The following is a 25,825-nucleotide window of genomic DNA, read 5'->3' as shown; positions in this document are numbered from 1 at the left end:
ACATGATTTGCATACGTATGAGTATGATTGCCCTTATCATATCATTTACTTGTCAATCATGTGTCTGATGCGTTACGCGTTGCCATTCACTCATATATCGCAATTTCAAGCTCAGTTGCCTGCTCTTTATCTCATGCGGGTAGATGTTGAGATACTGTTGTGTATTTTTAATTCATCTTTAGTTTTATAGCAAATGTAGCGAAACAATACACACTTTAAACAGTACTAGCTAGATGATTTGTGTGTCTCTGAATCATCATAACTTCGTCTATCTTAGGTCAAAACATGCGTTCTATTTTAAAATTTCTTATATAAAGATTCGCATGCAACCTCCACAGAAGGCTACCGTCTAGAAACAGTATTCGTTAGAAAATTTCGAAAATCAATCCTGTTTGCTGTCTTCGGTGTACACGGTGTACGGCATTTTTGCGCTTCCAACGCCGCAGTGTAAACTCGCAAATAGAAAGGCTTTATCGTTATCCCGCTCTTCCGCTCTGGGTACAGCACGCTCACTCGTACACTGGGTGCCGTGATTTCCAGCCAGTGTTCCAGCGATCGCTCAGCTTCTTTCCCTTGCTCTCATTCGTCGCTCACGCTTAGGAGAGCGAAAGAGAGAGAGAAAGAGAAGGAAGAAAATAGTGAAAAAGAGAGAGAGAGAGAGAGAGAGAGAGAGAGAAAAAGAAACATACACCGACAACGGCATCGCTCTGTTGTGATCACACGGGGCAACGTCAAACCACGCTGCACACTTGTTCGCAGGCGGCATTCGAAGCGGTTGGACGCTTTCGCTCGATACGACAAAGTTAAAGTAAACCGAAAATAGTGCGGCGACCCAACGGACGGGCCAGATTACACAGCTACACGTTTTGTTACGGAGCGCTTAACGTTTATCGTGGTGTTATTTGCAGTGGAGAAAGAGAGAAAACAAAACCAAAACAAAAGACCAACGTGCTTTCCTGCAGGTGCGTGTGCGATTCTAAGATTTTAGTTTGGTTTGAATGCGTGTTTGAGTGTATGGTGACGAGAGTGTGTTTGAAAAAAAAAAGGCAACCGTCTCCTCAGCGGGGGAGAACTATCTGTTGTCTGTTGGCGCTTAAAACCCCCACACACACACACTCACACTCGGCCTTTATTCAACAACTTCCCGCCCTGGAGGGAGGAAAAACTCCAATTCTCCAGAGCAGCGCTCGCCCCGGTCACTATCAACCGTCGTAATCAACCTTCTGCCTTAACACACAAAAAAATCTAATGTGTTATCCGTTTTCTTTTGCCCCGCGGGAACACCCGTTGACATCGTTGGAATGTGGCGCGCGCGTTGTGTGGACGGGGGGGAAAATAAATAGCAAACGTAAACAAATTCGCACAGTCGAACGGCAGACTCTGGCAGACCCGGGAAATAATCAATCACCAACAGTTTTGTAATGAAATATTTCCTCCAGCAAAAAGCCGGGGATTTAAGTGATTTGCTTTTACCAAAAAAACAAAAAAAAATGCATATAGTTTTGGTTTCAACATATTTTTTCTTTCTCTTTCCTTCTTGTACATTCTGCTTGCTTTTTTTCCCACCGGAACGGAAACCGAAACTTCAAGAACGTTTCAAAAATCGAACGCATCGCGCTTTTTTGCGTTCTTTCTTGTTTCCCCCGTTCCGTGCTCTGCGCCGTTTCGGTGTTGGTTCTTTGTTTTCATTGCACTACTCTAATGTGTGTACTTGTATGCGTGTGTGTGTGTGTTTGTGTGTGCTCGTGTAGTTGTATTGTCCTTGCGCATGCCACACGGACAAACAACGCGCACACACATACACAGGTCATTTACACGCATTTTTTGAACGGCTCCCGTACGCGCACCGTCATCTCGCAACGGCGGCGGCGGCGGCAACCTGCCATGCTGGTCGATTCTTCCGGGGTGTCGGGTTCAGCGACTTTCCCGATGCCGAGGCGCGTTTGTTTGTGTTTTTGGGCTTCCGACTCGGACGTTTCATGGACAGTGGTGGCCTCCCGTACCCCCTGTTCCCCCTCCCGGAAACTAACCTTCTCGTACGCACGCGTATGGCGTTGCATGTACCAGTGTGTGTTGTGTGAGTGTGTATGTGTGGTGTGGATGCTGGAGGGATCCTTTAACGAGACAGAGGGGCAAAACGATATCGAATGGGGTACGGAACGGAACACACACACACACACACACTCTTTGTTGTCTTCACAACCCGCTGAATATCCTTTTTTTGTATTGCACTGTCTCTGTTCCTCGTTTTTTGTAGTCTCGCTTTCGCTCTCCCATGTTCCTTTAATAAGTTTACGAGCTGTAACCATCATCATCATCATTTACGTCTTCGGTAGGGCTTTCCTTGCCTCCGTGCTCCGGGCATTTCCACACTCATAAGTACTTTCAACTAAAAAAGCATACCACAAGTACTTCTGTACTGTATGTATGTTATGTATGTGTGTTTGATTTATTACAGGGTTTGTTATATAATTTTTAAGAGGTTGTTTTTAAAAGCCAATCAAAATGCTGTCCAGTCACCAAAGAATTGTGATTGTGAGGAAAACAGTATAAATATCATATTGCATTATTGTAAACACTTTTTAAACAACTCAAACAAAGTTAACCGCCTCAGAGATGCATTTTCATAAAAAATGTTAACAATTGACGGTAGCAACTAATACTACCCACAAAATTTAAAGAACATTTCAAGTCAACAATTAATATTTTGTTTGCGGAAACGATTGCGACCGCAAATGGTAAACTGTACATTCAAGCGCAGCGAACCCTGTAAGACGAAAAACATTCAATACTACGCGGTGTAGCGTAGAACCGGTCCAGCAGCGCAGCATCTCACGTAGCACATCATCTTTTATAGAGAGCATCACACACACACACACATACATCTAACTATAGATTGTGCACTCATTGCGCGTGCTGTGTTGTTTTTCTGTTGTTTTCAGCAGAAGAAGAAAACGAAAAAATAACAACAACAACAACAAAACCGGCCACATACACTCTCACACACCATTACCGCCGAGCGGGCAATGAAGATAAGCGGGCAATGGATGGATGATGTGATTTAACGAAACGACGACGATGACGACGTGCTTCACATCGTGGTAGTGTTTTTATTTGATTTTGCTGCGCTTCCGTCGTTGTTCCGGTGGTGCGTTGTACTTTTCCATTTGCGCTGCCACCTAACAGCACACACACTCGTACAGACGTGAGCGGTTAGATATCGGGTGCTGCCCAAAACCAGGAAGGATGTGTATGGGTAACGCAAACAAGGGCATAACGTGTGTGTGTGTGTGTTTCTGTTTCGGGGCAACCTTGTGTACGCCGGTGACCGCCATACTGTGACCGCGGACGGACATTGCCACAAGTGTTCGTCCTTGGGAGGGCTAAGGTCATGGGTTCAATACTTGGCCACCAAGTGCGCCGCGGTGCCACTTCTGCGGTCGGTTTCCTTTGCTCCAGGTTCGCTCTTTACCCTTACCGGGTCACAATCGATCGGTTGGAGGTGAAGGATTTCTGCTGTGGTTAGAATCAATATCTGGAGAATCTAACGCTCCAGCTTTGTAGCATTACAGTCGATTCCGCAGGAAGAATGATGTGTTTAACGCAACAAATGTTGGATGTATTTATAGTCCGGTGCTTTAAGCACACACTTCAAGATTTCAATATCTTATGCGATCTACCAAGGACAGAAAATCCACAACGACCAAAGACTGACGCTGAGGCATTCAAAATTACCCGTCGAAAACGTGGCGCTATTTTAACGAAACTTCCTCAAACCAAAATCAGACCCATCGAGACTTCAAAGTTAGATGTTCCAAAATACGGAATCCGTAGTACGCAATGCAATGAGGGGCATAGATCCTCGATTAGGGTCTCTGGAAAAAATTGATATAGGCTTTAAACCTTCCCTCAGTCAGCCGTGTTCAGACGAGGCGAAAGCTCGCTGCGCTGTTTGAGCATGAAGAAGCTAATCCTACACATTTTGGATGTATTTATTGTACGTACCAAAAAGCACACACTTCAGGATTTTAAGATCTCATATCATTGGATCTACCAATGATAGAAGATCCACAACGACCAAAGACTGGCGCTGAGCCTTTCAAAATTACCCGCCGATAGCGTGACGCTATATTAGCGAAGCTTCCTCAAACCAAAATCAGAACCACCGAGACGTCAATGTCAGATGTGAGGCCCAAAAATGCCGTTAGGCTACAGTTCCAAAATACGGAATCCGTGGTACGGAATGCGATGAGGGGCATAGAACACCGATTAGGATCTCTGTGGGAAAAAAGCACTATGACATGGAAATAGTTCGGCTTTAAATCTCCCTCCCTGCCTCAGTCAGCCGTGTTGTTCAGGCGAGGCGAAAGCTCGCTGAGCTGTCCTCAGCGGGCCTGGTGATAAAAATACCTTTCCAATATTCTTTCTACCGCGTATCCGATTTCCTAGCACAAATGGCCTGAAAATGTTTTGCCCAGCCGCCCCTCTCCCGGGTGCCTACGTGCAACATCCTGGAAGCACACCAGACAAGACCTCATCATGAGAGAGAGAGAGAATGAAAGAGTCAGATAAAAGGGAGAAATAGCTAGAGAGAAGAAGAGAGAAAAAGGAAAAAAAGCAACAAAAAACACACACACATCACAGCTCGTGGAACCGATTTCGAAGCGGATTTGAAAATCGAGTGCACTTTCCACGGCGGATCGGTGGCGATAAAGAAGAAAAAAAAAGGCAGATACAACTACGAGCAGAAGACGACGGCAGAAATTGGGTTTTGGCGTCGGATCGTGGGCGGAGCGGGGTGGGTATCTACGGAACCTAGGGGAGCGGTGCGCCCGGGCCGAGCAAACTAATTTCCGTTCTGGTTATAATTGAAAATTGCATTTTCACCTCGGGATGCGCTCGAGACGCGCCCGCAGACAGCGCGGGCTAAGCTTTTCGGGCGAGCGAGCAAAGCTGGCTTCACTGTAGGTCGTGAAGTTACTTTTTCTTCTCTCCCTCACACACACACACACACACACACACACACACACACACACACACACACACACTAGAAAGACACACTAAGGTGTAGATCTTGGTGATGATGTTGGTGATGATGATGATGATGATGGTAATAATAACAAGAGAATCAAATTAGTGTAATTGAAATGTTCCAAAGGAGCTGTCGATGATGGACCAGTAAGCCCTGGAATGTAAAAAAAAACGAGACCTGAAGTGTCCCTGTGTGCATTATGCATAGGGATGGTTTATCGATTCGGTACGGGCTTGCAAACAATCTGTTTCTTTCGCTTCTTTCCAAATTAGTCGCGCGGGAAACATCTTCCGCTTCTGGTGGGAAAACTCTACAAACAGAGGGAATCAATTCGGCGCGGATTTATGGGTGGAACGAGTGCTGGCATTTTCTTATTTTTACTTCAAGATCAAACACAAAGATTCAAGGAATTGAATCCCACAACTTCGCAAACATTTTGCTTTGACGCTGCAAGTAACACGTGTGTCAACTTGGAGAGAGTTCTGGGATGCAATGCATTGCTACTTTGTGTTTGAACCTTTGAATCATTGAATTTGAACTCTTTCATGTCGAGCTGGAAGTTGAGTTATGTATCCGGCTGCTGCCCATGCCCAGGTTTTAAGAACACATTTTCGTCAAACGCATTAAACCAGATGTTGCAGGTTTCCCCCTCGAAAATCAATCTAGCAGCTTCAAACTGAACCGCTACCTCGATTCGTTTGATAGGTCTGCACGCCCTGATGTGTCCCCTTGGTGGTCGCAAACCGACGGTCGAATAACTCCAGCAACGCTTTGGGAAATCCTATTCACACACACTTAAAACCGGGCAGGCATCACATCGAAATAATGTTGCCCGACCGTTGACGATTATGGCATCGTACAATTATTTCGATTGTAAGCCGGATTGTGCAAGCGAATCGCTGCAAAATATAGAAGAGTCAGCAGCAGCAGTAGGCAAAAAAAAAAACACGACACAACACCCCAGCACTTCTGTGTTAACACAATGTAACATGGGTAACGGTCCCACCCTGGCCGGTTGGCTCCCCAATGGATGGAAGATGATTTGTGTGCTGATCTCACTATTATTTCCCTCCCTGTACCGTATCGGGCCGTGGGGAACGCACTGTGAATTGCTCTGGGATGTATAATTTCATTTTTTTTTTTCGGTATGTCTCCACTCGTAGATGGAATAGTGCCAGTGTTAGCAGCGTTTTGTTTGTACAAACGACCATTTCGCTGGAACAATTCTTTTCAGTTTTGCATGGTTGGCAGATGCTATGGCCTACCAAGAGCAGCAGCAAAAAACAAAAACCCCTTTGATTCGAACCTTCGCAAACAATCAAACGAAGCAGTCACACACAACAACAAAATGGGAACAATCTACTACATCACACAACAAAAGAGAAATTAAGTATTGAAGTACAGTCATCTCGGTTTTTGATTGACATTTTAATGTGCTTAAAACTGGAGCACACGCTGCCACTGCCCTGCTAGGGCCGGTGGCAGGGAGGGGTAGGGTGAAGGGGGAAGGAGGGGTTGCGGTCGTGTCAGCATTTCTGTCTCCATACATGCGGCAAGACATATGTTGGGCCGGCAGCAGTAGCAGCAGCAGCGGCAGCAGCATATACGTTTGGCCAGCTAGAAATCGCTGCACATCCTCTCCCCCCCTCCAACCCGCCCGAAGGAGGGTTAGGCGCTTTTCTTTTGCCGATGCGTTTCACTGCGATGCGCGAAAGTAACGTAAGCGCGGGCCGTGCGCTGCCGGAGCGCGGATGACATAAGCGACTTGGGGGATTGCCTCTCCGGTCTCATGCCTTTCTGTAGCATGTTTTCTTCATTTGGATCCCTCCCCCCCCCCTCCCCCCGCTATGATGTTGTCGGTGGCCACGGCCATGGGGTTCTGTTTTACATTCGCTTACGGAATCACCGTCCTCCCAATTGTGTTCGTGACACAGCAACAACGCTGCCGGCAGCGCCGGAGCAGTGCCCAAACATACTGCCCGGAGATGACTGCTGTATGTCCGCCCTGGCCATCCCCACCCCCGCCAAAGGTCCAACGACTTTGGCCGTTTGCTTGCCGTTCGCTTTTCGTCCCAGGCGTTTCCTCTTGGGGCACTCTTCGCGGGGCCATTTTTGTGCTAGCCGGTCGGCTATTGTTATCAGGTAGTTTCTGGAGTGCGGGAAGAATGGTGATTGCCAGCGGAGGTCAGTATTGTTAGGGGTACGTCGTTACCCAAGAAACGGAGCAGTTCGTAAACACCTTGGAAGAAGGCAGTCGGTGTAGTTATAGTAGTGGGTAGGGATTTGGGGGCAATCGAATGTTTCGACATGGTTTTTTGGAGGAGTTAAAAAGAATTGTGTTTAGATATTCTTTGCAGTGAAACAGGACTTATTGGAGGGTTATAGTCAATCGTATTGTTTATTGTTGTGCCATCCACCGAAAACGGTTTAACAGATGTCTGAAGTATGTTGAATATGTTGAAGACAAACTGTTGGACTTTGAAGGGAAGGTGCGATACGTCTGTCAAACCTTGTTTTCTGATAGTTGAATATCCAGTGAATATCTTTGGACTATCTCATATCTGTCTTTTTATCACTCCTATGTACGAAACTGTTACAATTGAACAGTATGCTGATAGCGGTTAGACTAACTAACGGTAATTGAATTCTCACGTCGATTTAAATTATAATCCAAAATGTTTTGTTGCCGGGATTGATAACGTTACCATAGTGAAGCTTACAACTGCTAGAACACAAATTACACGCTCTCTGAATAAATCAATACCATTTATGTGATGGTTGTACCTTAAAGACAAACGCGATCGAGTCATCGACATCACAAAACACTTTTGTGCTAGTTTTTGGATACACCGCTGGTTGAAAACTGTCACTGGACGTGGTATTGTCTCACTGTCAGCTGTAACTTTCTACTGGTATAAATAATTAACCGTCATCCGTTTACAGTAGATAGTAGCACAATGCAAAAATGGATGTCCAAGGTTGCTCGCATGCAGGAACCCCTGACGTGCTGAAAAATTGACAAGTGATGAAATGACCAAATTTTACACGATTTGTGTGGTTGTACCTCTTCAACTTCAACCGTCCCATCATAGAGGCGGCAATCGACTACTCGCTGATGTTTTAGGTCTGTATAACCTAAAGATGCTTAACGAGATAGAAAGGATATGGTCAATATGTTCAATATTCGACAACAACTGCATACAGGCGTTTTTTTTTTTGACATTACCTGTAATCAATGCCATAAATCGACTGGAAATAGTTTTACTATGCCTTAACCTACTATGCCCAACACCGTACGCCGGTAACAGCATCAACGCTGAAGGTTTTATTCGGAAAATTCGCCACCGCTGAGAACAGGATCGATACAGCAGTTGGTAGGCGTATTGCTTATCGCAACACCAACAGCCCTGGAATCAAATCCCGTGCGGTGGTGGTGTGTGGTGGTGTACCACGACCGAGCCAGCGAGAGCGCGGAAGCCTACTGTAGGGGGCGGCATATTGAAATAATTTAAAAATGCCAAAAATAGCAACATTGCTGCGCGCTCTACACCCCCAACTGCTCCTCTGTCTACTTGTGGCGTATCATTTCTCCCAGGACGAGGCTTTTGTCCCTCTCTTTCTCGCTTCTCTAGGCTCTCATTGCTCATAGGTGTATTTACGGATCTTTTTATAATAGATAAGACGGGCCTAAAATCAGAAGAACTTTGTGTTTGGGGGGATAGAGGAGTGACCTGGAGGAGTAGCTTCAGCCACACAGTGTGCGATAGAAACGAAAACCGAGAGGTAGTAACCCCAGAGTTGTGTCTCGAGCCTCTTCTCTCTCTCTCCCATGTGTGTGTGTGTATTACCGTAACCGGACGGGAAGTCTCGAAACGCGTGTACATGTGTGTATGGTGGTGTAGCTCTATGGCTCTAGGATCGCAGCAGTAGCCGCAACCAAAGTGTGTTGTGTGGTTGAGCCCACAGGAGAAGAGGGGCGACAAGCAGCAGTACACCAGCTTCTCCAACCCCCAACACACACACACACCCAACCGCAATTTACTCTCGCCACCCATAGCGTTACGTGCAACCAATTTCGGTTCCCTTACTTACTCAGCCTCCCCTTCCTGCTGCTGCCTGCCACCAGCGCAACCACCGCACCGAAACGCTTACTCTCGATTTCGTTCGGCTGTTGCTTCCCGGGCGCGCGCGCGCGCCTGTTGCCGCCGGTGCGTTGTGTACGAGATTGGTCTGTAATGCAATTTCTAATCTCAGCCCACCGCGGCCAGATTGCAGCCGAAGATTGCTTCCTCCCGCCGAATGGCGGCCAACCACACGCCGTATGGAAGTTGACATACTTTGTGTGGTGTGTACCGTCTTATGGCATAGCTAGGCTACAGACACACTCACGGCACGCCGCTGCTTTATTAATTTATTTGTTAAGGCATCGGCATAAGATGCTGCAGCTGAACAGAGTAGTGATGGGAAACATGAAGTTTTCGTCGGAATCGATTCGGGCTAGCTCCAAAGTCTTCTGAAATAGATTCCGCAATCGGCTCCGGCATCGAAATCGGATCCGGAATTGGCTCCAGAAATCCGGCTTCGAAATCCGAGTCAGTTTCGGCATCTCCATAAGAATTGGCGTTTGGGTCTAATGATGCTACGTAGCGATAGCCTAATAGAATCCAAATTGACTTGTAAACGATCCATTCTCATGGTGATTTCCGGACTGATTTCGCTTCGCAAACTTAATTCAATTCATGAACTGATTCCCATTCCGGAGCTAATTCCAACTCTGGAGTTAATTCTGATTCCGTTTCCGGAACAAAAATCCGATTCCCAGGTTTTGATTCCGATACCGAAGCCCATTCTGATTCCGGAGCCGATTCTGATTCTGGAGCCGTTGCCGATTACAAAATCTCCATAAGAGTTTGGGTCCAATGATGCTACGTATTGATAGCCGTAAAGAATCCAAATTTACTTACAAACGGCCCAATTCTCATGGGGGTTCCCGTATTGATTGCGCTTCTGAAGCTTCTTATTACATTTCAAGAACTGATTCTCATTCTGGAGCTAATTCCAATTCTGGAATCAATTCTGATTCCATTTCCGCAAATTGCAATTCCCAAGTCAATTCCGATGTCTGAGCTGATTCTGATACCGGAGTTATCGGCTCCGGAGTTAATTCCGGAATCGACTCTAGAATCGACTCCGAAATTGATTCCGAGCATGGTATCGAAATCGGGTAGGTCCGATTCCCAGCTCCCACCACTAGAGTAGAGCATTGCTCGGTTCCGAGGCTTCTCGCCGTTCGCCTCAAGGGAACATCCGTGGGCCGGCACGAGGGGTGAATCATTTGATTTGGTGATAGCTGCTGAGGCGGATAATTGTTTGCTGCCCGAGGGAGCCTTGTAGTGTAAACAGATACGATTATCCAACGGTCCTTGGTAAACGGGCCCGTGCGTGTGTGTGTCCACCCGTGGGGACCGATTTGCAATCGCCATTGCGCGTACGGGACGCGAAAAGTGAGCCTCGCTAATCTGTTTTGTGCAGAAATCAACAGTTCCAGCACTAATTTCGACGCCTTCTTAGTGCACAGTAGAGGCAATGTTTTTCGGGGGCTATTTTGCCTGATGTTGATGTTGAAAAACGAAAAGCCAGCCGGTGCCTACAAGTATGCCAACTGTTTCCGAAGATGCTCCGCACAGAACCTTCTCAACAGCGGACCGATTTGACTGGTTTGAACGCGTTCGCACCTCCTTGTGGCGCTGCAGTACTAATCCGATAAAGCTAATGATGGAGCTTAGCGGACATTCGCATCAAATTCCATGCGGTGGGTTTTTTATTGCGCCTCACACTGCGCGCAGAGCAACTTTCGCCCCGCGCGCTCTTGGAAGAGATGTTTGAAATCGATTTTGTGTTGTTGCTGCTGCTGCTGCTTCGTTGTCTCTGCCATTACACACCGCCGTCCTTACTCGGCCAATCTTGTTTATGGTGTTCCGGCTTACACAACCGGCGTGGTTCGCACCTATAATACAATAAAGACACAGAACCTTCAGAGGATTTGCACTTGCTGCACTTCGTGCACGGCGACTCACGCAGCCTGGTGGAGGTCACCCGGTCTCTGTGGGAGAGGGTGGCATTTCGACTACATTACTGCTAATTGCATCAATTGCTACGATTAGACCTTCGGCAGTTCGGTGCTTCTCTTCTTTTTTTTTTTGAGTTGCCAAATACAACATGATGAAGAAGAACACAAGAAATGAGTTCGGCATTGGGAGATTGGGACAGTTTATGGGTGCGAGGTGTCCGCATGGTTAATACATGGGTGGCGAATGCTTAGGCTATTTTTTGTGTTTATTGTTCGCCTCCGTGGAAAGCCGCACAAATGTGAACACTTCCGAATCGATTGCCAGCGGTGCGGGTTGCACCCGATCGGAAGAGAAAGTATTGGCCGGGGCCTTGAAAACCGCAACTATCAACTTCGAGCATGAGCTCTCGCACAACCTCCCCCTATCCCTCCCCCACCTTTTCAAATTAGACCGTTTGTTTCGAGTCGGTTTGTCCGTTTTCTAGCTGGCTTTTGATCGTGGTGTTGCTGGTGCTATTTTCCGCGATGGTTCGGCGTGTGGTTTCCACACTTGTGCGAGCCACCTTGGGCTTGGTCCCATTTTCTCAAGCCCCGCCGAGAGCGGCTGGCATGCCCAACACCACCCCATCACCAGTGGAGCAATTTGGTACACCATTTTGGCAATGTCTTTTTTTTGTTGTGGTTGTTGGTTTGGTTGCTCTCACTCTCCGCTCATTAATTGCTTTTGGGAGCTGGCAAGAGTGTGGTCAAAACCCCCGGTCTGTTTGTACCCGCGAAGGCCAGATCCCTTCAGACATCGAGCGGGCTTTAGCACGAGGTGTCGAAACCACCGGAGACCAGCGAAACCAACTGAAACAGAACTGCACTGCAGCGAAAGCCGCACAGCAACGAGCTGAGCATCTGAAATGTATAAAACAATTCACCTCCAATAAAACAACCCCAAACAAAAAGAAGAAGAAGAAGAAGAAACGCATAATTATTTGGAGGTCGATTCGCTTTTCTGATCTCTTGATCCGGCGACAGCGTTTCATTGTAAGCAACCTTCGGGCGTGCGTTGCGAGGTGCCTTGCTTTTTTGCTACCTTACCCTTGTTTTGGGCCCTGAAGATGGTGTGCAGTTGATTGATTGAGTTTTGTTTTTGGCTACTATGTTTTCCGGCGCGTCGTTGCCGCATCTAACATCCGCCAGCGCGCATCCCGAGCGCGTAGCGTAAGTTAGTTAGTTTTTCCGCGGCTGGTTGCCGGAATCGATTGCCGATTTTCTTTCGGTTTCAATCGGCCGCCAGCCATCTGCAGCCGGCGGAACCGGCCACCAAAAAAAGGGATTGAGAAATTAATAACCTTACGAAAGTTGCTTGCCCCGGTGCCCTCCCCGCATTGCCGTTCTCCCCCGCTTAGCTTGCTGTTGTATCTGTCACTTGTCGGCGTTGTCATGCCGTTTCGGAGATTTAAGGCCTAACCCCAGCCGTCCGTGTGCTATCTGATCTCTCCGTGTCAGAGCGGGCCTTATCGTCGTTTGTGTGTTTGTGTTTGCGGGCGGGGCTGGAGCTCTCCCCTAGCAGGGCCCGATTTCCAGTTTCTTGCCAAGCTGTCAGCGGCCGTGCACGAATGACCTCGTTTGTGAGAACATTGCGCCCTATTCACGCCCCGGCGTAACATTGTGTCTAACGCGCTTTCACACCATCGGGGACGCGGGAGGAGGGGGGGGGGGGGGGAGGTATTCTTTTCATTCCCGTCTGTGTGCGTGTGTGTGTGTGTCTAGGTCATTTCATACTTTCGCGACCTGTCACGTTCCCCATCGCTCACCGCCCGCTGGGAAAGAGAACCGGGATTTGCGCATTCCAGCGCGTTTTGTTGGTTTTGCGCCAGCTGCTTGAGGACCTCCCGCCACTCTGTCAATTCCACGGCTCTGCGCGGCTGACCGGAGAGGTACGCTGGGGCCGGGGGACATGTGGAGGAGTGTGTCGAGAGAGCTTCCAACCGAATTTTGCCTCAAACAAAAGCTACCGTTCGAAGATGCGTAGGAAATTCCGCAACGAGGCATCACTTTTGGTGCACGATACGACCTACCAAACGCAGCTGGCAAAGGGCTCGGCGGTACTTTAATGCTCTACTCGGCACTTGCGGCAAACGATAACATGGCTTTCTGTTTAGTGCGTGTGTGTGTGTGTGTGTGTGTGTGTGTGTGTGTTTGCCCCGTACCTTACCCGCGCAATGGGCAATTCTCTTGGGGCGCTGCGCCACTTGATGATTCTTTACGCTGTCTGCAAGCTGACCGCTGGCTATTAATTTCCATCTGGGATTGTTTTATTTTTTATTATTATTAAAACAGTTCCCTTTCGGTTCGGGCAAGGGAGTTTCTTCTGCACCGCCCGGTCCGAGCAGCTTGGCCGAGGCATGTTTTTCAACACTAAAAAAAAAAAAGCGCGTTTGCGAGCCGGGCCAGACGCGCATGAGATCTCCGACTCACGTTCCCATCCGTCCTCCGGCTTTTGTGTGAGGTGTGCTGCTTGTAATCTATCTTTTATCCCCCCCCCCCCCCCCGAGACTGAGCGCACTTGGTTCGTTTAGTATGTTGTTTTTTACCCCCGTCCCCTTTGCTTCGCCCCATTTTCCAGTGGCCCGGGCTCGTTTCCTGTGGTAGATTTTCCTGCCTTTTCTTACCTTTTTTGGAAACATCGCCGATACGCCACCTTCTATTAGAGCACTGTGGCGAGGAGGGTTGCCGGGGGGAGGGGGGTCGATTGTCTGGGTGAGCGCGAACCGTGAAGGCTGGTGCTGCTGCTGCTGCTATTTGGCCGCTTGAATTTTCGGCGCTGTTATTCCACAATCTTCCACAGCGTGGGGTAGCAGCATCCGATACAGCCAGCCACCTTCCCCATTCCCCCCCGGGGTGAGCGGGCGATTTTTGGAGTGCATACACACTTCCTTGAATTTTCCAACGGGCGCGAAAAGAAAACACCGGCCAATGGGAGGGAGAGTGTGGGTAGCAATGGTTGGGACCATCTTGGCGCCGGCATCCAATGAATTCAATCACGCTCCGAACAAGGGTTGCGATCCAAAAGACCCCCGTGCTGAGTGGCGCAGGCTGCTGCGGCCACCGGGCAGCAGAGCACCTATCGATATCGTGTCTAATTGGTTGGATGCGGAATATTTGTATCAGGTGGTTGAGTAATGCGCTTTGTGTGCGCCCCGTGTGTTACATATGCACATGGTTTCGAGGGAGGCCCGAGAAGGAGATGAGGTGGTTGGCGTGTGGTAGTGACGGACTGGCAGTGAGACCGTGCGCGATTTGCGCATCCCTCGGCGTAGGTATGCCTCGCAAGGGTTAGAATGTCGTAATCTCACAGATTATTGCTTTCAAACGATGTTTCCTGGAGCAAGAAGCATACACGGTTCAGGTCAATAATTTGCTCATTGTGGTTATTTTTGGAAGTCAGCTATAGGGCTTCATCTGCAAAATGGTTTCTGCTACCAACTCTAATGCCCTTTTTGCATTTTGTTGACTAGATATCAAGGTTCAATATCTTGCTTATCTTTCCAGGAGATCTTCTCTTTCAAGAACACTTTAATATCAGTTTTCCTTCAGAAATTAGCTAAAAGTTTTATCTAATTAATACATGAGTTGCTAGTTCCAAATCCAAAACCCTTGCTGCATTCGTTTGACTAGACTTCAAGGTTCAATATCTTGAGGATCTTTCCAGGAGATCTGAAGTCTGTAAACTTGCTCAGCTTGCGCATGATGTTAAATTGGGAGTTTGCTGTCAGAAACTAGACGAAGGTTTTGTCTGGTTTATGATTTCTGGTACCAAATCCAATGCCCTTTTTGCATTGCTTTTACTAGATATCAAGGCTCAACATCTTAAGTATCTTTCCAAAAGATGTTTCCCTGTGTCGTCTCAGACATACGGCCACATCTCTTTAAAGTACACATTAATATCGTCCGTAAATACCAGTAACTAGTTGGAACTAACACAAGTAGCTGAAGCAAGTAAAATTCAATGTTCTGATGAATAACTTGCTCAAGCAGGTAATTCTTGGGTTTTTACTGTCAGAAATTTGCTATAAGTTGTATCTAATACATCATTTGCTGCTTTCAGTTCCATCGCTCTTGTTGTATTTCTTTGATTTATATATCAAGGTCTAATATCAAGAGGATCTTTCCAGGATATCTTTCCATGCATCGTCTCAGGTATACGGAAAGACATCATATCACTTTAGAGTACACATTAATACCGTTCGCAAATACCAGTAACTAGCTGGAACTAACACAAGTAGCATTCTGAAGCAAGGAGCATGCAATGTTCTGATGAATAACTTGCTCAAGCAGGTAATTCTTGGGTTTTTACTGTCAGAAATCAGCTAAATGTTTCATTTAATACAGCCCTTGTTGCATTCCTTTTGCTATGCTTCAAACTTCAATGTCTTGAGATTCTTCTGGATATTCTCCAATCGTTTCCTATGCATCGTTTGATGGCCCGGACATGCCGTCACATCGTTTTTAAAGAAGCGATTAATACCTCCCATAAACACCAGCAACTAGCTGACGTTGGGACCTGTTTTTGCTGACACACGACCGCATCCGTGTGGAATGTGCAACATAAACACCGACGTTGGATCGTTCCTCACGTACTTGATCGCATTTAATTCTGCTCTATGTCATGTTTATACACACATTTATCGCTGCGCCTGTGCTCGCTGGCAAACACCAAGCCACAGCCGGATCTAGTGGATTGTTGGATCGGAAAGTTCTAGCAAGATGTGGTTATAGAACAACGAGCATCATTGTTCGATTACAGCACACTGAAAGGAGTCAAACTTCAAGTTCCACTACCGTTTGCCGTTTTCTTTCCAGTTTACGACGCGCGTGGGGGGCAGCAGGCCTGTTTAAATGCATTATATTTAGCATTTAGAATAGTGCTCCTGTTCTTGACTATTCCGAACACCATGCTACCACCCTTTCCCCGCTACCACGGCCGTTAAGATCAACAACCATCCGTCCCGGATCTAATGCTTCTTTCATCTTCGCTGGCTGCCTTTTGATCTCCAGCACCGATCATGCACTCCAGCAGCACATCGTCTCTCTCTCACTCTCTCCCCCTGTCGCGTTGCATTTCCTTTCTCCCAGACGATAATAATAATAACCTGTTTCTTCTTTCTTCCTTCTTCGGCTGCACCCGTCGTGTGGGATCGGGCCCTAATGCAGCTGGTGGGCGCACTGCTGCACTGTGCAGCGGTTGCGGGCTGCAATTCAAGCAATCTTTCGCCCGGCGCGGCACACAGAACGCTGCGATTGTGCCTTGCCGTGTACTCGCTGGTACTGCCGCGACAACGCCCAGCCCCTGTCCGGTTTGTTGCCGCGGTGGAACATCTGGAGCCGGAGTTGAGAATAGCGCTCGTGGCCTGGTGTGGTGCGTTGCGCTGTACCAGGGCATCAGGGCATCGTAGACGAGGGAAACTTTCCCCGGTTCCCTTCGGGGCGGCTGCTTATCCGAATGAATCGAATCTGTTTGTGTGTTGGGTAGAGTGAACTACGGAGAGTGACAGCGACGGAAAGTGTTCGTACTTGTTTTGTGGAAGGAATGATCTAACCAGCGGATACTTACAGCCATTAACCCCAAAAATCAACGGACACAGCAACGTGAATTGAACAGTGCTCCAATCGGGAGTCATTAAACTGCCAGCATAGACACGTTCTGACCCCAAAACGAAGGAAAAAAAGCGCAGGGCAAGAATTTATCTACCAACCCTCCCTGCCAGTTCCAATTCTAGGCCTCGCCGTACCCCTCGGTTCATTAGAACCGCGCGCTTTCCATCATGCCCCCCTGTCTCTGTGTTTTATGCCCTGCATTTTCAAATCTGTTTCTCATGTCACATTCTTCCATTTCTCCATCTCTCCGCAGAGAGGGCGCCTCGCCTAGAAGTGAAAGCTGAAATCACGTCAACATCACACACACACACACACTCTCTGTCCGTCCCAACCCTTCGCAGCGGGAAGATCTACGTTCTGCGCCCAGGCCCAGCTAAGGGGTAAGGTAAGTGGGTGGCCGCGACCATGTCCCTATCGTATGATTGATGTGTCACAATCCGAATTCTCCCTCCAAAACCCCAAAACCAGCCAATCTGACAGCTCATTAAACAGCGCCGGCAATCAAAGCGGGCAATTTCTATTCTCCCATCCCAATGCCCGGGGCTGAAAAGAGGGAAGCTAGGGTTGTCATCTAAAAAAAAAACTAAAAATGGCGTGGCAATTGAAACACACTAACAGCGCGAACGGACGCGGGGCTGTCGGTTTCGTTTATCTGCTCAAATTTTATGCAAGTGGGCCATCCGCTTCCGGGGCCGCGCCGCCACTGCTGCTAAGGGTGCACTACGATGCAAAAGAGAAAGAGAAGGGATGGATGGGGGAGGGGAAGCATCTCGTGAGAGGGGAGGGCACACAATTGCCCGCGGGAACAAACGAAATGCGGAAGCGATTTGGCACAGTTTTTGGTGCGGTTTTTTTGTAAGAGCGTGTGTGTGTGTGCATTTGTTTTGTTTTGAACTCCCCCGGTGCGGGTGGGGGGAAGCAATAACACTCGCCCGACCCGGCTTTTAACTGCGACACTTAAGCAGCTTTTCATCACGTGCACAGGTGTGTTGTCGCCCACGCATTCTTGTGTGTGTGTTGGGTATGGCTTCCAATGTCATGTTCCGGCGTGTTGTCTATTATGGCAGGCACGCGCGAAGGGTGGGGGAAGTCTCGCACGCCATCCGCATGCGTGCTTCGGAACCGAGGGAAAGTTGAAAGTGTAGACAGTGTGCTGTCCGCCATACAAAACCACGGTGGGTTGTTGAAAATAGCGAGAATCTTGGAGAATCCAGTTGCCTCCAACCGACGGAACGTTGGCACGGAGTGCGAGAACATGGAAGAAGCACAACAAAAATAGATGAACTAACGCTACTAAATCGTCAAGGTCATGTCTAGCTTACAATGGTTTTTTTTTTTTTGGTTGAACGACTTTGACACTGGTTCTCTTGGCGCGCGGCACCGAACCCTGCTAGAATCGTTGACGCAACCGCGACGCTGTAAACGCACTTTGAATGGTTGCGCGTAAATGGCGCGACCACTCGAGCGCGCAAAGTGAACTCGTTTTGCGCCCAGCTGTTTTGCAGGTGTAACAACTGATCAAACAGGTTAGGTCGACGACGACGATTGCAAACTGAAGTTGTACAGTGCTGGGCGTAAATACAGTGGTAGTGAGACAAAAAGGGGTACATTAAATTAAAGTTGAACTGTCTACATCATACAAGAAGAGCTAAAAGTATATTTCGGCATAAATACTATCGACAAGTCGGCTCAAAATCCGAAGAAACTAACCGTACTTTTCAAGGTGCTAACCAGTGCTGCAAAATGTCATGAGATTCACATTATAGTCACCATCGAAAACAATGAACATATTCGTGGTAGTTTGATGTTCATTGCTGATACTCAATGACAGTGCGTCATGACGTGCGGCACTGCGCGACGTGCGAGTGCTTGAGTCAAACCCGATACTCCGACTGACAAGCTGAGCTTAATGCCGGCGCAAGCATAATTATGATTTTTTCTTAAATTAGCTCACGTACACAACTGAGATGATCAGAGGTAAGACTGAAACAGTTGGTGGATCAATCACATTCTTAGTGACATTTTGTTTAGCAGCCAACTCTTGGTCAGTCACTTGGTCACGACATTTTCTATTGGTGATAATCACAACATTCTTGGAATATACTTGAGCATGCCTTCTCACTCTGTCTACTGTGATTGTCTGTCTGGTCAAACAGAGCGAGAAAACATGCTCATTTTGTTTCTTTGAACCACTCGCACGCACCGCATATCTCCCATCACTGTCGTGATGATCATCGACAGAAAATGTCGCGCCCAAGTGACTGATCAAGAGTGCAGTTGCACAACGTGTCACCAAGCATGTGAGGTCGCACCAACTGTTTAAGTCTCACCTCTGATCATCACAGTAGAGTTCGTGACGCTGATATGATTTTGTTGCAGTAGGAATATGTCATGACTATGCCAGTGACATTTAACAGAACTGATCACAGTAAAAAAAAAAGTCATAACATAGTGACTGGCCAAGCGTTGATTGCTAAAATATCACGAATCATGTATTGGACACACCAACTGTTTGAGCATCACCTCTGACCAGCACAATTGAGTACGTGGCTCTGACATGAATTTTATTTCAATCAGATTTTTTTTAATGACATTGACAGTGACATTTTGCAGCACTGGTGCTAACGAAAAGATGGAGTGAAAAAATGCAAAACAAAACATATTTTTTCCTAGGGATTCGTTTTGGGTTTCAAATCAACCGAAAGCACATATGAAATGATCTCGAAAATGAGTTAACAAATCCGCAATTATTAGGTAGAACCTTTTATTAGGCTATTGATGTTCTATTGATGTTGATTTTGGCCAAATCTGGACGTAAGTAAGGGCGTGCTGAAACGCTACCGAATCAAAAGTGTCCTGCTAAAACAGTAACTGAGCAATTTCTCAGTAAATAAATCTTCAAAATGTTCTCTTATTACTCGCTGCACTGCTACCCTGGTAGACGAGTCTTTTGGGAACATTCCCAACTCCAGGGGCAAAAAATGGAAATGAAAACCCCTGCTTCTATCACCCAGTTTTGATTGCAACCAATTGAGTATTCCCCTTGGTACATTTTTTTTCCTTTTTTGACATTACACCACGGCACGGGTGTAAACACGCTTATGCAAATTTGAGCCAGATTTAGCCAGCGAATGCTAAACAACAACACTATGCATGGGATTTTTATCAGTACCGTTTTATAACGAACCGTGCCCCGTTGCAATTCCGCCCGTGCTTTCTCTCTCTCTCTCTCTCTCTCTCTATCCCTTTGGTGTGGAGCGGCGCAGTGTGACGAAATAAAGAGCCGGTACGAAACCCGAGTTAAAGAGGCAGAGCGGAGGAGCTTTTTACCATTACGGTGGAGATTAATGATTCAAAGTTATGCAACTTATCAATTCCACGCAGGACGCCTAGGTGATGTGCCTTTTTTGTGTGCCTGTTGTTTACTTTATTTACTCTTCTGCTGTTTCTGCTGCTGCAAATCGAGCGGCATGCTAATTATTAGCATCACCTACTGCGGCTGGTGCTGGTGGGAATATATCTAAAGCTGACAGGCGGCGGCGGCAGCTGAGATATGCCGTTGGGGCAAACTCGTTCTGGCCAGGCACTTGCGGCCGAGCACTTGTACACGTACGCGCGGCGTGGCCCACGTACGTGCTGTTTAGAGGTAATAGGCAGCAACCAAAACAGTCTGGAGTTTGATAAGAAGTCCCCTCGGGAGGAGTGTCCCTTGGCTGGCAGAGAGGCGCAATCGGTGTGTAAATCTAGCACGAGTTTCGTTCGCTAGCACTATCCTTTCTAAGCGCCCCGCTGGCTTATCCATCCCAACGCGGGGAATGTACGCGGTGAAGTCTCCAGTCAGTGAAATAGGCAAAACCATGCCTGCACGTACGCTTGCTGTGGTTGCGCGACACCGTGCGGATGTTGCAGTGCCGGTCAAAGGAAGGCGATGTGCGATGGAAAATGATGGAAATTGATCAGGTTATGTAACAGTTAACCAACGCCTCGAAACACACTTACACCTGGCCTGCTGCTCCTCCGTCACTCGGGCGGAGAGATTTAGCTCGGAAGTCGGAACCGGTACGCAGCAATGCGCACGCACGCTGACTTACTTTGCACACTGGTCGCACTGAGCTCGTGACGATCGTAACAAGCGTCGAAAGATGCGGTGCTTGGCAGGTATTCCAAAGAGCGGCCGGCGACCACATTGCAGCGTAATTGCTGTCTGGATGCGTTACAGCGACACGATGCTGGTATAATTGATGACGTACCAGAGGTCTCACGTGACTTCTTCACCGCCACATGGCTCGTTAGGTTAAGTCAGTACGGCAACATAGGTGGAGTCGGAATTTCATTGGGAATTTGTCAATTTGGGCTGTGTGAGACATCTCTAATCAGAGATTTACCCATATTCTGTAGTTTTCAAGAAGTTCCTTTAGCTGCCACAAATCCTGATAGAGTATCCTACCTAGTGATGGGTAAAGTTGGCAAAAATCCGGTGCCCACTCCGATCCGACTCCAATAATTCCAGAATCGACTCCGGAAGGTCCGCCCAGTGTTATCCGGAGTCGTTCAGAATCGTCCGGAGTCATCCGGAGCCGGTCGGAGTTGTTCGGAGTCGGAATCGTCCGTAGTCGTCCAGAGTTTTTCAGAGTCATTTTAGTCATTCGGAGTCGGTTAGAGTCGGAGTCAGCCGGAGTCGGCCTTCGAAACAAAGCCCTTTATAGGAAGTGCAAGCGCAAAGTGGAAGACAACCAAACCCCAACTAAATGAACTGCCTTAACACAAGCACATTGCACTGGACGGCTTCTTTTGACCCCGATCGACTCTGGACGACTTCGAATGACTACGACTCTGGACGACTCCGAATGACTCTGACTCTTGTCGACTCTGGACGACTCCGAGTCCGAGCCTAACTAGTGGTTCGGATTTTGCCGTACTAATAAAAGCCGAAGTCGGACCGGAGTCGTGGATGCGCTCTGCGGAGCACATCAGTAATACTGCCCATACCCTAACAACAAGGAAGAGTCTTTACAGCGGATCCTCCGGGGTTTGCCCAACTTCTAAGCATTGGCCGTCTTGCACTGATGATACTGTGTGTTAACTTTGTCTACGCCTAATCCGTAACAGAGCCCGCAGCATACGCACCCCTTCTAAGCACGACTACAATGTACCGACCGCACTTTATACCCACCAAAACCATCCGTGAGAAAATGCGAATCTTCGAGCAAGGTGCGACAGGTGGTATTAATGCTGCTTTGGTGTGCGCTCGAGCTTGTGCTAAATGCGATAGCGTGCTGTAGGTGAAGTACGGCTAGCAGTGAGGCTATACAAATAGTTTTGGGTAGTTGGCAGTCATCTGTTTTTTTTTTCTCACTTCTTCTTCCGCGTCTACTAATGTTTTTATTTTTTTTTGGCGTGCTTCGGTGTGTGTTTCTTTCAACCGTCTCCGAGCAGATGAAACAAACCTAGACGACCGGATCGTCCCAAACGGTAACAGTACATACGCGAGCGCACCAGCCCAGCACCAGCAACGCCGCGCATCGTCGGCCGAACTACACGCGCACCCTACCGGACCAGGAGCGGGAATGATGCGCCCAATCAGCACCAGCCAAAGCGTCATGACCGACGCGCAGGGACTGATCGTACCAAAGAAGCTGGCCAACCCGGTGCTCGAGTCGATCGATCGGCAAAATCTGCACCGCGAGATGATGTTCAACCAGAAGATGTAAGTCAATGTCCACCCTGTATGTGTGTGTGTGTTGTGGACTCCGATTTATAATCCCATTCCTCTGACGTTGCTTTGTTTTTTTTTTTCTTCTTTTTAGTGGCAAGAGCGTCCTGAACCAAAAGTCCGAGCTGCAGCGGGCGCTCGAGAAGCAGAAGGAGCGCCAGGTGCTGGCGGCCCAAAACCTGGCCAAGCAGACGGAGCAAACGATCGCGACCGAGCTCGGGCGCGTCATCATGCAGCGCGCCCAGCGGCTGGAGCAGCAGAAGGGGGGCAGCGGGACGGGCGGGACCGATCCGACCGGCGGCTCGATCAACCCGGAGTATCTGAATGCCCGGGCCAAGCTGCGGGCCACGGTCGACACGAAGTGAGCGGTCCCCAGCAGCCAGCAGAAGGGTTGAGCAAGAGCGGATGGTCCGTGCCGTGTCGGGGCACCAGCGTTTCGTTTTTAAGCTTGCTTTTTTTTACGTTTAGAACCTACTTTTAATTCCTCAACGTTACTCTAACGCAACCTCTCCATAAATGAGCATTAGCATTAGTTGTGCGGCAAAGCATTCGGCAGCGGTAGCAGTAGCAGCCATAGAAATTAGGTTCGTGTCGGGTGTTTGCGATTGGGTGCGCATGCAGCAGGCGAATTTCAGGCAGAATGGAACGCGCCCAGTCGGTTGAAGGCTTCTGGGCGCTTTTACCCACGCGCGTGTGTGTCTGTGCCATTTGACTGAAAACCCGTTAGAGTGTGAATGCGTGTGTTGCAATGTGTGTCTGCGTGTATGTGCGTGTGTGTGTGTGTGTGAGAGTGTCTTTTTTACCCGCCAGTGATACGCGAAGAGCATGCACGTTTGCAGGAATGTTTGGCAGGGAGCAAACAAGCAAAAAAACATGGATGCAGTAGCGAGCGAAACCCGTAGGCTTTAAATAGGATTAGTGAAGAATGCTCTGCTGCCTGCTGCACAATGCGTATTATGTGTTTTAAATCATCATCGAACTGTATCTCCCTCTCTGTATTGTCTGTATTGTACTGTCGCTTTTCGATTTGGAGGTAGGTTTTAATGTTAGGCGCGTATCGTTTTTAAAAACTTCGCAGCTTGCCGGTGTCTGGGAAAAGCAATGGGGCAATCCCTGTGTCACTTAAAATATGAGAAAAAAAAGTATAGCACACACAGACATTCATTTTAAACCCCGAGCAAGGAACTGCGTATGCGTGTGAGTGTGTGTGTGTGTGTGTGTGTATGTGTGTGCATAAGAAGTACTGCTAGCGATACTGTTTGTATAAGAGAACACAAATTTACCACACACACAAAAGCCCCATTTAGCGAGAATGCAATTACAAATACAAAATAGTCACTAATAGTTCTTCCAACAAAAACAAAATGCAAAAAAAAGGTAAACATAAACAGCTGATGATATTTGTAACCCACCATCACCCAGCTGCACTCCCCCGTGTGGCACATTCTAATAGAGACTGCGGTTGTAGGCACGATTGAGAGTTTTATTTATACACAATCGGATTTAGAGTGGATTGTTTCGAACGTAGATAATCAAAAGGCCGTTAGGGGTAGAACCTAATCCCTCCTCTACCTCCCTCTCACCCCTTTAGACAACCTACTCACCACGCCAAAAACGAGTTGCATCATTTCTTGTCTTGTGAGCATTTTAATACCAAATTGCGGATTGGAAAAAAAGAAATAGGAAAACGATAACAAGACTTTGCAAGCGAGTGGGAGTGGGTTAACAGCGCAACACTAAATGAAAGGCTGAACGAGCTGAACGGGTGGAAAATGGTGTAAACTCAATTTATTGCATTGCAACCTAACGGATAACCACTGAAGCATTTCTACCGTATATACAGCAAAGTAGTGGAAGATATACATATATATTATATTATATACAGAGCATTTTCTTCCTCCCAATATAAACCCGTGTTACTCAAGTTACTTGTTGTTCGTACAGGTCTGCCAGGAGCGTATACGGACGGAGCGCAAGCATCAGAAGGACAGGGAGGCTGACGACTAAGGCTATATTATTGCTCAAATAATGCAACAAGAAGGTCGGGCTCGGTGTTATTTGCCGCTCACGCCACTCTCGTTCGTATTAAAAAAAAAAGTGTGTGGACCTCGTGTAGAATTTAACCCGTTTCTTTGACAAATCTCGACACCCTTTGCTCACCAAAACAAACGCCCCCGTTGCGTTTGTGCGTAGGAGTAGAGTAGAGTAACGCCACGGGGTAAGCGATATGCGTATGCGTCCGAACGATGCGCTGCAATCCTGCGTGGGTTGCATTTTTTTTTTGCGAAACAGTAATAGAGCAGGAATAGGACAGGAAAAACCAAGTGTGCGACGATGGTCTAGTTTGTGATAGCAGCACCTAAATCCTACCGGTAAGGAAACAAAACAAAACTCAAATTAGAAACGATATGAGCTCAGTCGACGAATGTCGATGGTATTGGAAAATGCGAAGTTAACACGTGCACCTAATGTAATGGGATTTTTTTCCTCCACTCCACTTTATCCATATCTCCCAAAAGAAACAAAAAAAAACAAACAAATATTTGTAACAATCTAGTAGGAAAGGCAGGGAAGAACATTTATCAAAGAAACAAATTAATAATCGATTGGGAATTCATCTACCTTTATACATACAAAAAAACAAATTGGGCCTTAGCGTAAACATCTTGAAGACTAGTGGGAGTGGTAGAACGGATCCAGAAAAGGAACATACACACACAATCAACAAAATATATGTAAATCGTAGAGATCGAAACGAACCACCGTTGTTAGGCAAGGGACAGAGAGAGAGAGAGAGAGAGAGAGAGAGAGAGAGAGAGAGAGAGAGAGAGAGAGAGAGAGAGAGAGAAAGAGAGCGAATGGAAGGGAGATAGAGGGAGATAGTTTAGCTAATGGAGGAGATATTTTAACGCAATGCAATGCGTAGATTGGCGGCCATGTGCCGGTAATGGATTAGAATGGTGGCCGAGAAGAAGAAGAAGAAGAAAAAAACAATACGGTGCACAATCAATGTGATTATTGGGTGATTTGGAAATTAAAACAGAAAAGTAGTGCGTTGTGTTTTTTTTATTACTAAAATTTAGTTGTTTCTCCTCGTTTTTTCTTGTTTTCGTGTGTCAAGGCGAGAGTAGTAGGGACACATTTGGGAAGCGTTTTAGGAAAAGGAAAAATTGTTAGAGTGAGGTGTTTTTCTTTTTGTTGTTGTGTACATTGCTTGTGCGAAATTTTATCAATAATAGCGAGACTAAATTTATCATCACATCAACACAGCAGAAAGCGAAAGCAGAACGGCCCCAACCCGCTAATGAATTGTGCATTGTGCAACGAAACATTCTCCCCCCCCCCCCCAGAATCACACCAT

At 47.4% G+C, this 25,825-nt stretch overlaps 1 protein-coding gene across 4 annotated transcripts; it reads left to right on the top strand.

The window, feature by feature from the left end:
* Positions 1 to 710: 710 nt before the first annotated feature.
* On the top strand, positions 711 to 25,825 carry LOC121589700 (protein FAM107B). 4 transcript variants are annotated; one of them, XM_041908812.1, is made up of 4 exons: positions 711 to 962; positions 17,005 to 17,131; positions 22,188 to 22,458; positions 22,559 to 25,825. In XM_041908812.1, the coding sequence occupies exons 3-4, from the start codon at positions 22,319 to 22,321 to the stop codon at positions 22,827 to 22,829; spliced, it is 411 nt and encodes a 136-aa protein (XP_041764746.1). In that variant the 5' UTR covers positions 711 to 962; positions 17,005 to 17,131; positions 22,188 to 22,318; the 3' UTR covers positions 22,830 to 25,825. The 4 variants fall into 4 exon arrangements, with proteins under 4 accessions (XP_041764746.1, XP_041764735.1, XP_041764755.1 ...); XM_041908801.1 differs by having other exon boundaries at positions 17,005 to 17,136; XM_041908821.1 differs by lacking the exon at positions 17,005 to 17,131.

This window comes from Anopheles merus, chromosome X (assembly GCF_017562075.2).
Source record: "Anopheles merus strain MAF chromosome X, AmerM5.1, whole genome shotgun sequence".
NCBI lineage: Eukaryota > Metazoa > Arthropoda > Insecta > Diptera > Culicidae > Anopheles > Anopheles merus.
The sequence above is the reverse complement of the archived record's forward strand: the minus strand, read 5'-3'. Positions and strand labels throughout refer to the sequence as shown.

What these genes read in the sequence shown, in the direction of transcription:
- LOC121589700 (XM_041908792.1), top strand. Translation starts at nt 21,899, where the DNA reads ATGTACCGACCGCACTTTATACCCACCAAAACCATCCGTGAGAAAATG. An exon ending in AATGCGAATCTTCGAGCAAG is followed by an intron (nt 21,963 to 22,187) that starts GTGCGACAGGTG and finishes GTCTCCGAGCAG; the next exon opens with ATGAAACAAACCTAGACGAC. An exon ending in ATGATGTTCAACCAGAAGAT is followed by an intron (nt 22,459 to 22,558) that starts GTAAGTCAATGT and finishes TCTTCTTTTTAG; the next exon opens with TGGCAAGAGCGTCCTGAACC.